The sequence below is a fragment of the Tyto alba genome, unplaced genomic scaffold (genome assembly GCF_018691265.1).
Source record: "Tyto alba isolate M040663 unplaced genomic scaffold, T.alba_DEE_v4.0 Super-Scaffold_8, whole genome shotgun sequence".
NCBI lineage: Eukaryota > Metazoa > Chordata > Aves > Strigiformes > Tytonidae > Tyto > Tyto alba.
This window is the reverse complement of record NW_024881329.1, coordinates 6,122,463-6,137,656: the sequence shown is the minus strand read 5'-3', so window position 1 is coordinate 6,137,656 and position 15,194 is coordinate 6,122,463. Positions and strand designations below refer to the sequence as shown.

The window sequence follows — 15,194 nt, the reverse complement described above, 5'->3', positions numbered from 1 at the left end:
TTCATAGGAATAGCAATTAATATCCTTAGGCTTCATAAATCAGCCCTAATACGCTGCATATTGCTTTGAACATGAATGAACAGGGGGGTTTTTGGACATAAGAATGTTTGATTGTTATGTTATAGCAGCAGAGGTGGAAAACATTTTCTTGATGAGGATCAAGCAAGTCTTTCAAGCCAAAAATAAAAACACACACTTCAATATCATCCAGTAAAATTCCTTGGAGAGGGCAGTAGGAGGAAGGGAAAGAAAAGCCTGACAGTCATACAAAATCAGTTCATAGGCTGTACCTGGCCCCGTGCCACAGATTCCTTAAGATGCCTATAGATCTAGACAAGGCTAAGCACTCACAGCCATACCTTACATAAAATAAGATCTCACCATCTCAGAACTATTTTATCTCTGTATGCAAAAGGTAAGCAAAGATACTTTAAATATAAAGTGAATTTACAGTAGGCGTTCACAGTCTCTTACTATCCCAGTGCTTTAGGTCTTTTCTTTGAAACATAATAAAGCAATTGAAATGCAGACCACACGCACTTTCCCTTCCTCTTTTCCATAGCTGATGTTGCTCTGCCCACCAAACACTTGCCTGAAGAGGGAGGGGTAAGGCAACTGCAGCCAGGGCTGCCAGGCAGCAGCCAAGAGGGGCCGGGGGGGAAGCAGAGAAGAACACGGAGAGGAGCTCCTGGGCAGTATGCAGAATAGATATTACAAGGGTACGAGCCTGGTGTGTGACAGAAGCTCCTTCTGCAACTTGAGGAACTTAGCCTATTACTATTATTCCATTTTTTTATGTCTTGTTACATTTTAGTGCCATCAGTATGTGAAATAAACAAGAAACCTTTTTGCCACCTGAACCAAAGAAACGCCCAGTTAATATGTTCAGTCAACAGAGATTTCTGATGCAGCCAATAGCAGAATTAACTGGATTTTCTGCAGTAGAACAAGCTTCCAGACTATTTGCACAGACCCAAAGATTCAGCTGCATTTTTATGTTTTTTATGTTTTAATTATGTTCTCCTTACCTGGATTCTTGATAGAGTCTACTATGGTTTTGTAGTTTGTTTTATTTGCACTCAAGCCAGCTGTAACATCTTCAATTCTCCACAAGTCTTTTTGTATTTGTGTTTTCTCCTGATGTTTGTAGTAAAAAAAAAAAAGTACCAATTATGTCTCATTTTTAATTTATTATGGGCTTATCCTTCTTTAGATACTAAAACCAAACATGTTTCAGAACTTATATGAAAACTTAGGGGTCTAGAAATTAGTTAAATAATTATTTTAAAATTAAAACAAAACAAAACACCAATACAAACCAACATATCTTGCCTGTAAAATTTATTAGAGCATTTTCTGAGTCTTGGAAGACTTCCTAGAGAAGACTGGGGGAAAGAGACACCTCTACGTTTTTCTCTACAATATTATTCAGGCTACAAAAACCTAGTTTAATGTTCTACATAAAATGAACTTACAGAACCTTTTCATTTAAACGTTGTTCTTAAATCCAATACTAACACGCTTCAGACTGCTATGGCAGCCATGTGAAACTCATCTTAATACATTCAGGGTAAATGTACAATATTTAAAAAGCAAAAAATCAGTATTGTCTCCCTGAATACTGCTGTGAACTTCCTAACAGCTTTTCATGGATGAAATATAAAACCAAAGCTAACCCAGAAGGGCTGACAAATGTAATTTTTGCTTATATTTGGGTTGTTAGGCCTACTGGACATGATGCATTATAGGTTGAAACAATATATTGCTGCCGTTCCAGGATTTGGTCTCATCTTGCATCCCATGTGCTTTACCGAGGCCTTCCAGGAGGGAAGAAAGGGAAGCTCTGCCTACAGCCCAGGCTCTGCCTTTGACCACATCTTGCAGCCAGAGGCCTTGGCTACTGAAGCCACCACTTCAGTCAGATGTTCAATGCAATCATCATAAATAGCTATTCTCATCTACTTAATCAAAGCCCGGCAATTCTGCCTTTAGAAATTGGCATTAAGAATAAACTTAGTAAAACCAAGAGAAAAACAATATTATTAAAGAAAGCATAAGGTTGTGAAACACTTTAGTTAAGAACTGCTTTCAAACTGTTCAAGAACTCTAGAAATCCATCACTTGCCATGAGCTGCAAAATAACTGCTAATTAATCCTATAAGCCTGAAAGAGAAAAACTTTAGTAAAAGCCTTTACACCTCATAGAGCTAAGGAAGGCTTATAAATTGCTTTCCACTTTCTGTCTTAGATCAGAAAATATGTTCAGCCAGGTTACAGATCAGCAAACAGGGTGCCAAGAACACAAACATTTAAATGATGGAGAATGTTATTTGCCGGTAGCAAACTCACTCGACAGACGGGACATATCTTGAAATATTGTCAGGATACAAACTATAAATTTGCACATTCCATTTCATTTTTCTGAGATTAATCATACTAGAAGGAACCAAATGATGGATTTACCATAATCAAGCCTCAGAACTGTTAAAAAATCCTGCATCTAAAACCACTCAGAAAATGTTCGATAAGTAATCTACAAAAGCCAGGAGATCTTTTAATATTATTTCTTCCCATTACTTAAATATCAATGTGAAGAGAATATTTTAGATCAAAAATGGACTAGATCTAAAAGATAAACAGATAAATTTATTTTTAAATTATGAAAGCCAAGATTGCTGTTTACGAAAGGGTATAAATATACTTTATAGGCAAGCATGAAAAGGTAACTTGGAGAGATAAATCGATTTCTCTGACTTCCTTCACACAGAAACATAATTTAGAATGATTTATAAAACCAAAGAAGAAACACCAACTAAAATGTTATCACTGACAAAATACCCCATCTCAGTTAATTTCATCATGCCCAGACCCCTCCAACCCATAAGCAAACGCAATGAAGCTACACTCTGAAAAGCAAGATTCACTATGATCAAGCTGCTTGAAATATTTAGGTTTTAACCTCTTAATTAATGCTATATATAAACAACATTAGCTGTTTCCTACAGCAACTTGAGCCTGAAAGTTTACTGAATTGTTAATAATACTCCATGAAGACTGCATTTGGTTTTAAATACAGCATGTATTAATTTAGTGCTATTGGAAAATACTAGATAAACAATCCTGAGTTTACATACCCTTGGGCAGAGATCATAAAAACTGTATTATGGATATTTCAAGTGAGACTTCTTTGAAGGAATATGGCTTTAGGAATATTCTAAAAAGACTCTAAAAAAATCAGCTCCCCTTTGTATCTCCAAAATAAGTATTAAGAAACATTTTTTAAAATCTTAGCGAAAGACAAACATGTATCTATGCATACATATATACACATGTATATATGTAAATATACACACACAAAACACATAGTGTGTGTATGCTTGTGTGTGCATGCATGTACATTTCTTTATAATTATGCATGTATATGAGATGGTAATAAAACTGAATTAACATTTTTTCTGTGCAAACCTCATTTCCTTCTATACATATTACTGAATCGCATGCCACACATCCAGTATTTTAAGCATGCTCAATGCACAAAATATTAAAGTACTTTAACAAAGTATATTTTGCTTAAACCTGTAATTTCCCTTTGTTAAAGAAAGTAACTTCATACAGGGATGATTTTATTCTAACTTACCCCTGGGATTTTTTGGAGAGATGTATTCTACAGCTGAACTCAATTACATAATAATTTGGCCCTAGAAACTGAATCATTCTCCCTCACCCCTCAAAATAAAAGTAAATCAAAACGGTCTTTGAAGACTGATGAGATCTAAGAAAGTTTTACAACTCTTGCTTTGATACAAAACATTTATTCATTAATAGTGGAAATAAACATACTTCAATTCATATCTGATCAGATATTTGTTGCAAATGAATAAATTTAAAAATTTAACTAGTGAGCTCTTTTGGTCCAGGAAAAATGGGCTTTTCCATTTACAAAAGTAGGCTAAGACTTGAGCAAAATGTATACATTAGGTCTGTTCCTTGTGTTTTGTCTTTTAATTAAAACTGTTCTGCTTAAACACAGGAAAAAAAAAAATCGGGACTCTATTCCTCGCTCTAAGAATAAAATCACCAGTTGTAAGCAGGTATGTAGAAATAATCGGGTATGCCACATCCAGTTCAGCGAACAGAGTAACTTAGCTTCAAACAAAGCTTCTTTGTAAGATTCAAAACTGACTAACTGATTACTGATGGCTGTTAAACACTTATTCCACTTCACGAAACAATGTGCAGAGATAAATCTTGAATAAAGAGAAGAACATAAAAAAGAACAAGTTATAACAATAACAAGGTAGTGACTGATGTTCTTAAAAATGGATAAAGAAGCAAACAATGTCAGATCAAATAAATGGATGACTAAGAAGTCCTGCATAGTCTTATGAATTAAATACATTATCAATGTCAAGATGTCTGCATGTAATAAAATAATGACAAATTTGCATAGACAACTTAGGAGAAACTATTACACATGCTGCAAGATAGCTAGTTACTGCACAGCTACGCTGTTACAATGCCTGAACTTTGCAAACTAAACTACATGACAGCTGAATAAAGCAAAAAAATTACAGAGAATTTCTGTTACGAGATAATTATTTCAATTTCAGACAAAACCATCATCTCATAAGTAAACCTGTGTCTGGAAATGGACTCACCTGAGATACCAATGAACTATTCATCTGTTCCTGTAAGGCTTTTTTCAGCTGGCTCACATCCTTTTCTAATTTCAGATACTCATTCCAGGCATTTTCCATTTCCTGTTAACAGAGGGAATACTCTAATTCAATGTTATGATAAACTTCGAAATCATTCTATCTATTCCCTAATTGAGCACCAAAGTGTTTTTAAGATGGTGTTCTATTATAAAAAGCAGCAAAAAAATCCATTTTGTAGTCTGCATTTTTGCTTAGAGTTTATGATCACCTCCAAAATGCTTTATAGCTTGAAAGATCAAGTCAGGAATTCCTAATTAAAAAACTCTGGTCGGCTTCCTCACAAAACCATTCGTTAAGCACAAAACTGGCACGTAATAGAATCTGAACTATGACTAATATGCTATGAAGGAATCAAGTCTATTCCAGTTCCATTTCCTTCTAACTTTACTCCTCTATTTAAAACAAGTTTACAATTAAAATCCAGTCACCTGAACCAGAACTTGTGTTTTGAAACACAGAGCAGGTTATCGTTTAAACGTTTACAGACTGTGTTGTAATGTCATTAGAAATGAACAAACAAGCAGACACCCAGAAAATAAGGCTGTCCAGTCACCCTTACTTTACTTAGATTATTTCTAGCATCCATGGCACCGTAGTCTGCATTCTGACTCACAACTGAGAAAAATCAAGCGTCAGGAGCATTTTTATGTAAGGAATGATGGAATAGTCTTTCTCTCTGAAGTCTGGAAAAGAGGTCACTTGGGAGTTGAGGAAAAGAAATAATGGTGGTCTATGAAACCATGAGTGGCATGGAGAGCGCAGATGAGAGTAAGGGTCTATCACGTGAAACACGTACAAGTCAGGCTCAAAAACAAATAGAAAGTGGCTGTCTACATAGTGGGGAAAAGATCTGTGCAATACCTTGACAAATTATAGTTTTGGATGCAAAAGATTCAAAGAATTTAATAGGAGACAGTTCAGGTTCTTGGAAATGAGATCTAGGGAGGATTACTAAATAGACAAAACCCACCAGTCTCAGGAATTCTCTGAGCAGAAAATAGAAGCTGGATTGGTTATGACAGGGAATACTACCCACGTCTCCTATCCTTACTCTTCCCTAAGCATCTGCCCACTGCTGCAGCCAGAACCCTGGGCTAGAAGGAGCCTTGCACTGGGCCAGTACAGACATTCCTACAAGTCCTTGCTATTTATACCCCTGATTAAATTTTATATGCTGTCTGTGAAAGCCATGTATTTTCTACAGGCACAAGACACCACATATATACATTTAAATAATACTGGCATTTTAATGATCAAATCTTACTATAGGAAAGGTGTTCATGCAATTCTAGAAACAATTTTATGAAGAGCTAGTCCCATATTCATTAAGAGGTAGGAATAATATAGTGAGTACACAACACCCAGGTTTAATATACTCCCTTTCGTGGCCAATTCTTAGAAATATTTTTTTAATAAAAATGCAACATTAAATTGCATTTGAATGTCATCAAGTCATAATATCAACAGTAAATGTTGACTGAAATATCAACAGACTTTCTCAATTCCTTTTGCTCCTGGAAAAATATAATGGAATCACATTTATATTTTCAAAGGACTAGCTGAAAGATTTGCAATTTAAGCCCCATACATAAATAGAAAAAGGTATAAGAGAGTTTTTTGAGCTTTTTTGTAGAGGGTGGGGAGGAGGCACTGAAAAGGAAAGCTGTTGAGGTGGTTTAAATTTTTTTGTCCTGGTTTAATATCCTGTACGTTAACCTAATCAGTTCAGAAGACGACTTAACTCCCGTATCCAAAGAACAAAACAGTTTTACTCTAGCTGGTATTTTGATTACGGTTTTTGTGAAACAATCAATACCACAGACCGTTGAAACTTTGGAAATTTCAGCCCGAATATGTATGAGATCCTCTTGCAAAAGTCTCTGCTGGTAAGAAATTTTCTCTGCGTGTTGTGGTTGGTCTTTGTACTGTTCCATCTGCCTGTGTAAAACCTCCAAAACAGATTCCAGCTGATCCTAACAAAGAAGAAGATGGCAGTAAGCTTACAACATTTACATGGAATTTTACAGATCTACCTGCGGAAATATATAAGTCGTTTTCCACACTCCCAGTCTTTCCTATAAGCCACTAGAGGCTAGGACTGGCCTCCTGTTGTGGAGACTAAGATGTAAATGGAAAAGTACAAGAGCCTTAATTAACTATTATAACCAAAATTATCTGATATTTTCCACTGAATCTTTCCATTAAATAGCCAAATGTTGAAAACAAAGCACAGAGAGGGGAATTCTTCTATTTACAGTCCGTAAAAGACTTTAATTTACAATTTCAGGAAAATTCCCTTTAGTAGTACAGAACTGTGACAGCCCTGCCACAGCACAGCATTAGCTGTTTATTTAAGGATAGGCTCTCATTCACTGCTATAGTTGAATTAGCCATGTGAGGGATTAAAATATTGTCTAAAATAATGAAGTAGGCCTGATTCATTCAGTCAGGAGTAAATAACACTGAATCATTTTTGCACAATAGCTCTTCTGAAGGATCCACCTGGACAGTACTTTCATTTTAGAATATATTTTTTTCTGAACCACCTCAATTTATCGACAGCTATAGCTCATAGGCAGTGAATCAGATAAACATACATACAGGAAGGAAAGACAAGGAAGGCAAACCATTCTGTTATTGTTCACTATTTGAACTCTGACTTGAATGGGCACAGAGGAAAGGAAGGAGGTTCAATGGCAGATCTGTCACAGAAAATATTCCAGCATTTCAGTTTTAACCCTCAGAACTAAGTTCACAGTACTATATTAAAATCAGCATAGGTTTCTGAAATTACTACGAATTTGAATCTCTCCCTTCTCTCCTTTTCCTTTTCTTTTCTTAAAAAAATCAAAACAAAACAAAACAAAAACAAAAAACAAACAAAACAACAAACCAGCACACAAGTTACAGTGAGAGCTCAATATGGTAGCACACTGCTATTTATGCAAACAGTATGTGTGCAGGTGGGAAGAAGTGCAAATGAAACATGATTCAGTCTTACGCATTAAGACATAAAGCAAAATCACACAGTAAAGGGTATGTATTCCAATTTGTAATCAATGCCAGAAAACTAAATGCATATGGGTTTGAAACATTAATTTTCAAAAACATGTTTTCTAAAAGTGGGTACTCAATACTAACATAAAAACCAATCCTTTTTCTTATTTAAGTTTATACACATGTCCAAAAAAAAATTACTACAACGCAAGCAGCATCCTGTATTTCAATTTTTTGTTTGTAATTCCATATTTTATGATTAGATGAAAGTTGTTTTTTATTTTATAAAACTCTTTTTAATCTACTTGCTTTATTTTCCTTAAGGGCTCTTATTTTGTCCTCCAAGTCCTGCAGTATTCTGTCCTGCTCACAGAAAATGCTTAGCTTGACCTGAAAATGAAAACATATAAATATATAATGTTAGATTTAAAAGACTAAGCAGAAAAGTCCCCACTATCAATACTTTACCCTAAAGAACATAGTAATGTGAACACGTAACAGTACAACGTAAATAGCCAAAGGTTCTGAAGTGGTATTGTATACTTACATCAGTATCACTTTCTGCAATCTTGACAGGTTTTGTACTTCGCTCTTTTAACGTGTCACGGCCTGTCACCTGAGGAACAAGTTTTAAAGATCTGAGAAATTTGTTGCAAGCTAAAACCTGATTATGTTTCAACAATTAAAAGTTTTGTTAAATATGCACTTTTATTAACAAAGATTAATAAAATTTTGGATAAAAGTCTTTTCAAATATGGCTTTCATTTTTAGAAAATGTTATCAGAAAGGATTACTAGTTTTATTAGGCTATTTAATAACTCTTACAGTAGCTTAAAATTCTGTACAAAACAGTATAATCCCACTTGTCTATGGTTACAGTGGTCCTTTTCCTGCAAAATCTAATAGTTTTAACAGTCCAGCTTTAATGGCTTTCTTGAAGCCAGAGGACTTGAATAGTTCCTTTATATGCGTGGTTGCAAGAATAGCAGCATTAATTAATGACTAAATATACAACTTTTTTGCAACTATTTCATTCTACAAAGGATAGTCTCTTCCACAGTACAGAGTGAATTAAAGGCAGACTGATATAAAAGTACTATAATGGAATTAAAAGTAATTAATCTATCTTGACGTGTTTATAATATACCACATCTCTCATTCCATAAATCACTGGTTTCATGATCAATTTCTGGTGAGAAGATTATCTTCTCACATAACACAGTTTTTAAATCAGTAAAAAAACTATACTATTTTATACTTCTAACCTTCACATCAATCTTAAAATGAAGGCATGTCTATTTCTGTAGAAATGTTTATTATTTCCACTGTCTACATGGGATTATTTTTGTGAATAAATGAGATTAAGATTATGGCAATATAATACAGCTCATTAATCACATTTTTAAAAAGACTTAAAATCTAATGACTTAGTATTACTAGATTAGAACACTTTTAAAGATTCATTAAAGTAAATACTATCTTACCAAAGACACACCTGGTGTTTAGAAGTATAGTACTCATATACAGTATATTTCCATTCATATACAGGCAAGAGTCAACGAAGATAAATTCACCTAAATATTGCCCTTAATAATATAAGAGCAGTGGTTTTAATAGAAGAGCAGAAGTTGTTGGCTCTTTTGGTGGCGTAGAAGGGGTAGTCTGCTTTGTTACTCACTGGCTGGCAATCTCCAGACTTGAAGCTACATAGTTTGCTTATTAACCCGACAGGCTCCTACAGGATCATGCTATCTTTCTTAAAGTAATTCAAATTTACTCTAAATGTAGATAAATCTTTGATACAACCTCGGTTTCTCATCTTGCATGTTATATGAAGTTAGCCATCTACACACAGTATTTTCAAATAACAAAGTAGGCTTAAGACAGAATGAAGAATATGGTCATCATTTTTGTTTACCGTTTTCTCTCCTCCAATGGCAGACTCCATTCAAAGACACATCATGTATTTTCATGTGGTAAAATGTTACTTCCCCACCACTAAAATCAAAAGCATTTACTGCCTCTCAAAACTTTCAATTATTGGATATTTTAATTTTCAACAACAGTGTGTTTTATATAAGAAAAATAATTTCTTTTGAAAGTATCAATGGAATGATTTAATATTAACAAATAATTAAATGTAAGCATAAATACTAGCATGTCAAAGTAATAATTTTGCATATTTAATTACCTGCACGCTAAGAGAATGCAAAAGCCTTTTTCAAAGCAATGCAATTAACATAAGAACCAGAGTTTTGGGGATATTTTAAATTACATAATCAGAACTGTAAAGAATTTGTTAATTATCAAGCAGTGAACATGAGAACATAATGAATATTGAGCATGCTTTCACATTTTCAAAATTACACATAGGAGTCACTGCTTGACACAATCATTTTCAAAACATGATAAAATGAAACCAAACACTGAGGTCAGCCATAATTTCACACAGACTCCAAAATGGGGGGGGAAGAAAGAAAAAAAAAAAAAAGGAAAGAAATGATAAAGTTACAGAAAGCTTTACTGTTTACCATAAGACACCTGTAAAAGCCAGAATATGTAAACACTGCTATTTTAAAAAGCAATGGGATGAGCACATTTCAGATGCAAGCAGTCTTACATGTATACTGGATAGTAACCCTTGTGCTGAGTTCTTTAGCACTTTGTATAGCATGTTGATCAGAGGTCCATTATTTTCTATCTGTTTCAAACAAAAGTTTAGTAATAGCTTGTTACAGATGTAAAAATTAAAACCCCCAAACCTTACAACTCAAAACTCCATGAGCAGCAGTAATCACATGCTCTTATGTCACACCATTCCTTGAGGTTTATAGTCTATATAATCTACCATAACAGGAGCTACAAGCGGATATCTACCTATCTTGTTATATTGTGGGTAGATTTTTCCATAAGACTTCTTTACTTTTGCAAAGCACACAACACAAAATAGGATTTGCTCAGACTTGTCCAACTGCAGTTTCAGGAGTGTTGGGAATTACAGCAAGGCATTTTCTGCCATGTAGTGTGCAGTAACGCTTGCACTAAGAGCTCTATATTGATAATTTGAGCAATCTAGGTAAAACCTCAGTGAAAAAAGTTATTTCAATCACACTTACCCTTCCTCCCATAACACACACCTGCCATACACTATTTCCTTCATTACCTATGTGGCACGGGTGTGCACTAGCAACCTCTTCCAACTGCAGCAGACACTCAACAGCTTCAGGTACTACAGTACGATTGCAGAAGGATGAAGCAGGACCACTGCCGAAACCCTGAGAGGGCCCCAGATCTACTTGCACAATTTATACCTAGTGACACAAACTTTCCTATACTTCCTCATCCATATCTTGTATAACCTGATTGGGAATGTTTGCAAAGTATTCCAAAGTGAAGTTGCCCATCCATCTCCCCTGTAGCCTGCTTCAACCTGATTTCATAGTAACAAAAAGGGAAGCTTGCTTCACCACTTGTGTTCCACCTTATTTGCAAAGTCATCTTAGAAGCTTGTGGGGAGAACTGAGTTTTTCTTTCCTTTGCTCTTCCTGTCTGCTTTTCTAATACGGGTTTATCCACATTAGAGATAAAAAAAACCCCAACTGTGGAAACACAACTGTGGAAATCTGTTCCCAGAAGAGGCATGGTTATGCTAAAGCATACAGATACACTATTTCTTTCATGCTCCACGTACCTCTATTTTATGAGTGAAAAAAGAATACAGAATCATTGCAACAATTTTGGGGAAAGAAAAAGTTCATAATCTAAGGGCAGTATTGTTAAAGGAAACCTCCACAACGCATGGTATTTGGCAAGTTCAAAATTATCAATAATTTTTCCGCATAGTCTGAGTAAACAGCCTTTAGACTTTTTTTTTTTTAACGTCAGAACTAGCTCTCATGGAAGAGAAAACTACTGAAATGGATTAGTATCCCTAGCGCATTTTTATTTCATTTATGTTATGACAATACACTATAATGTTGAACAATATAATCTTGGTATTAACATAAAAATTATTCCTTAGATAATATTTTTAAACTAGTAAACAACAAAAAATAGGCTCATATAAAAGGATAAGAACAAGGGGCGCACAAAACGTGAGTACCAACAAGTTACTACATACTGTGTAACCAGTTACTGTAATCAGTTTTAGTACTATGGCATGTATTCTGCAGGTAATTGCTTAATCACTGTTCCATGTTGAAAAGCTATATTTTGAAACCTCTAAAAAGAGAGATCTTCACAAATAATGGATTTAGTGAAAAGAAAGAAGTTTAACTCCAGTTCTAAAATCTTCCATCCTGTTTGAAATTATTTAATGAGAGTGAGTCTATCTCAAAGCCCAGTGAAGTCAAAGGAGAGACTTGAATTAACGGGCTTTCTAGCTCAGCCTTCAGTGTCGTAAATGAAAGGTACCACATATGTTAACTGTAAGTTGGCCATATTCCACCATTACCAAATCAACATGTAATTTCCTTAGTTTCATCCAGCACTCTATTCTTTTTTCCTCATACTGCAAAACAAAGTATCTCTACATTTAGTGGCAAAACACAAATTTAACCAGTACAATGACCCCTCCTCAAGTGTCACATGGTATCTTCAACCTTTCAGCAACCTGACCTGTATTTTTACATTTCTGGACCACTACTGAAAGAAGGTTATTAAGAAGTCTCCATTTTGAAAAATTACATCATTCTTATGGAAACACACTCGACATTTTGATGGTCAAGATTTTCAAAAGGGAACTAATGTTAACATTAAGATTCTTTTCACAGAAGGATCAGGTGTCCCCATACATTTCTCCTTCTGGCTGCGCTTGTCAAGTGCTACACAGGCTGCAGGAAGGCACAAAGGAAGACCTGGAAGACCAAATAGCTCTTCATGTCCCAGATTGCAACAAAACAATCCAGATGGAATCCACTAAGAAGTTAAAACCCCATCCTAATAATTTTGCAAAGCATAGAAAATTTTCAGAGGCTTAAACTGTGGCCACTTTTAATTGTGAAAACAGTTGCATTTTATAATGGACAAAACACTGTGTTTATTATTAATTTCTCAAATTGCAGGACATTTTAAATTGAAATTTGCATAAAATTCAGCCAATGGCTTGGGATGCAGTTACATTTGGCAAAGCCATGAACAAAACAAGAACAAGGCCTGAAGTGAAATGTGTCCAATCATTTTCAAATTTGTATATTAATGACTGTAATAGTTTTAGACTATATATACCACATGTATTATGTGATATTCTATCTTTATATATATGACACTATACATGTGTAATATGTATTACTTGTATTTTCAATTTATATATTTGCTTATATATTCAGCCATTAGAGCATCAGATAAAATTGAAATACACATACTAGTAGGTCCACTCAGCTCATTACTTGCACAGATGCAATGCCCCACGGCATCAGTGAGAACTACATGCATGCAACTAATAAGGATAATGTGTCAAATTTCACTCTACCTTGATTTTCAGAAACACCATATGATTTATATAAGGTGAGACATCCTACACACCATAGAAAGTGGTAGACTGCTTTACTAAGCAAAATAATTATACATTTATTTGATTTTTTTTTTCTTCAAAACCTATAGATTTGCTTTTAAATTGTTCACTATCAGGTGCATCAGATGCAGAAGTAATCTAGTTTGGGCAGACACTTTGATGCTCAAAATTGTATTTTTAATGTTTTCTTTTAGAAGGAAATATCATTTAATATTATTTGGACAGATCACATCTACAGATGGATGGATGAATGGGTGCATTTGAAATCTCTTAGCTGTAATAATATTAAAACAATGATAGGTGCTAATTAATCGCCACATTTTCACAAGAAAACATGATATTATAAATATGGCATAATATAAAAACAAGGAAATAATCAGCTCAAGAAGATTTAGAGGGAAAAAGCTGGATTAAAAGAACACCCTATTTTAACTTAGAGGAGTTAACTTCATATTGGTTCTAATGCTACAGCAGACAAATACTTTCAATCAGTTTTTTTTTATCCAATTTCACTAAATGATCTGGAGTACCAGTAACATAAGTTCTTCCTACAAACTGAAGCAATTACATTTTCTGATTTTGCACTTTAATTGTATAGTCACCACTTTAAAGACACTCAATATACTAAGCACAGCAGTCATGGCTAAAGAGACACACTTTCCATCTCTGAGCAGAAGGTGATTTGAAAATCTGCAGGGACAAAGATGATACACAAAAGACCACTGGGTTTAAAAAAAATGATGGAAGTAGACTCCTATAAGATCTTACCTTTAGATCCAAATACTCCAAATCTTTTTTCAACTGGATATAAGTGTCATCCGCCTTCAGGTAAGTACATAGGGAAAAAACAATGCAATGTATTTGAATGCTTGAAACAACTTCAAACTACTTGGATTGGTCATATATAAGAAAATGGATGAAAGAGGAAACAAAACAACAGAGTAGGAACTACATAAAAAAGCACATTTGCTCCACCAGCATACTGCTATTTACAGCTGAAAAATGGGCAAAATATTTCCCAGGAATATAACTACCTCATGCTCGCCCTCCAGACATACAGATTTGAGTTTTCCACCTCTAGTGAGACACATAACTGAAACAATAGATTTTCAAAAGTTATTTTTTATTCAAGATCAATTTCTACTGACTATTCCTTCATTGAAGAAGTTATGGTGGTGTCCTTTAGCACAATATGTCTCTTTTGGATAAGAAGAAAACAGATATTCCTAACAATGTCAGATGTAACTAGAAGCCATCATATAACAAATCATTAGAATACCTTTGATCACATTTCATACATATTTTAAGATATTAATTTCTTTATTCAGGGAAAGTACGAAATAAGTTTTGTAGATCTCAACTGTATGATTAGAGAATCCATTTTGTCTTTTAAGCAATCGCATTTAACCTGATCCTTATTTTTCATTGGCTCACCTGTAATTGCGATCAGTTTAATTTTATAGTTACATACATCTAGCAGTATTTTCACTACAGTCGCTTCAAGAAAAGCATGCACAGAAGTCATAACAAAGTTATTTTTGCCTTTTTTTCAAAAGAGGTATTTGCAATACAGAACAAAATAAAGTTTAACTGTTGCAAATGTGCTTTGCAGTCAGCCAAAATGCCCCAAAATTCCTAGAATTTTTCCTGCTATTTTGACAGGATTTTGTGTTCTGGGTACATTCAATTTCCAAATGAGAGAAAACCACAACTGTACCTTTTCTCAAGTTTTGAGCCAATGAGATTGTGTAGTTAAAAAAGAAAAGGAAAACCCTTTATGCCATAAAAATCAATAGATCACACTTGCATTTCCTTAGAGGTATTCACTTACAATTCTCGTCCGATCAGCTTGTAAGTCTGGCTGAGGACCTGACTAGAATGTCTGCCCATTTTTGGAGAAATCCCTGTTACTATTGCCCATCTTAGTGCAATTGTTCTGTAGGTGAGGTAAGTTGGGAAATCAAATG

General features: G+C 34.5%; 1 protein-coding gene across 2 annotated transcripts in view; it reads right to left on the bottom strand.

Annotated features, from left to right (window-relative positions):
- PLEKHA7 (pleckstrin homology domain containing A7) overlaps positions 1-15,194 on the bottom strand; it is a 154,680-nt gene that overhangs the window by 16,932 nt on the left and 122,554 nt on the right. For both annotated transcript variants that reach the window (XM_042785212.1, XM_042785213.1), the window contains exons 13-18: positions 13,996-14,049; positions 8,263-8,331; positions 8,025-8,105; positions 6,542-6,691; positions 4,659-4,760; positions 1,029-1,137 (exon numbers count right to left, since the gene is read on the bottom strand). In XM_042785212.1, the coding sequence (XP_042641146.1) occupies positions 1,029-1,137; positions 4,659-4,760; positions 6,542-6,691; positions 8,025-8,105; positions 8,263-8,331; positions 13,996-14,049 (565 nt within the window). The remainder of the gene's footprint in view (positions 1-1,028; positions 1,138-4,658; positions 4,761-6,541; positions 6,692-8,024; positions 8,106-8,262; positions 8,332-13,995; positions 14,050-15,194) is intronic.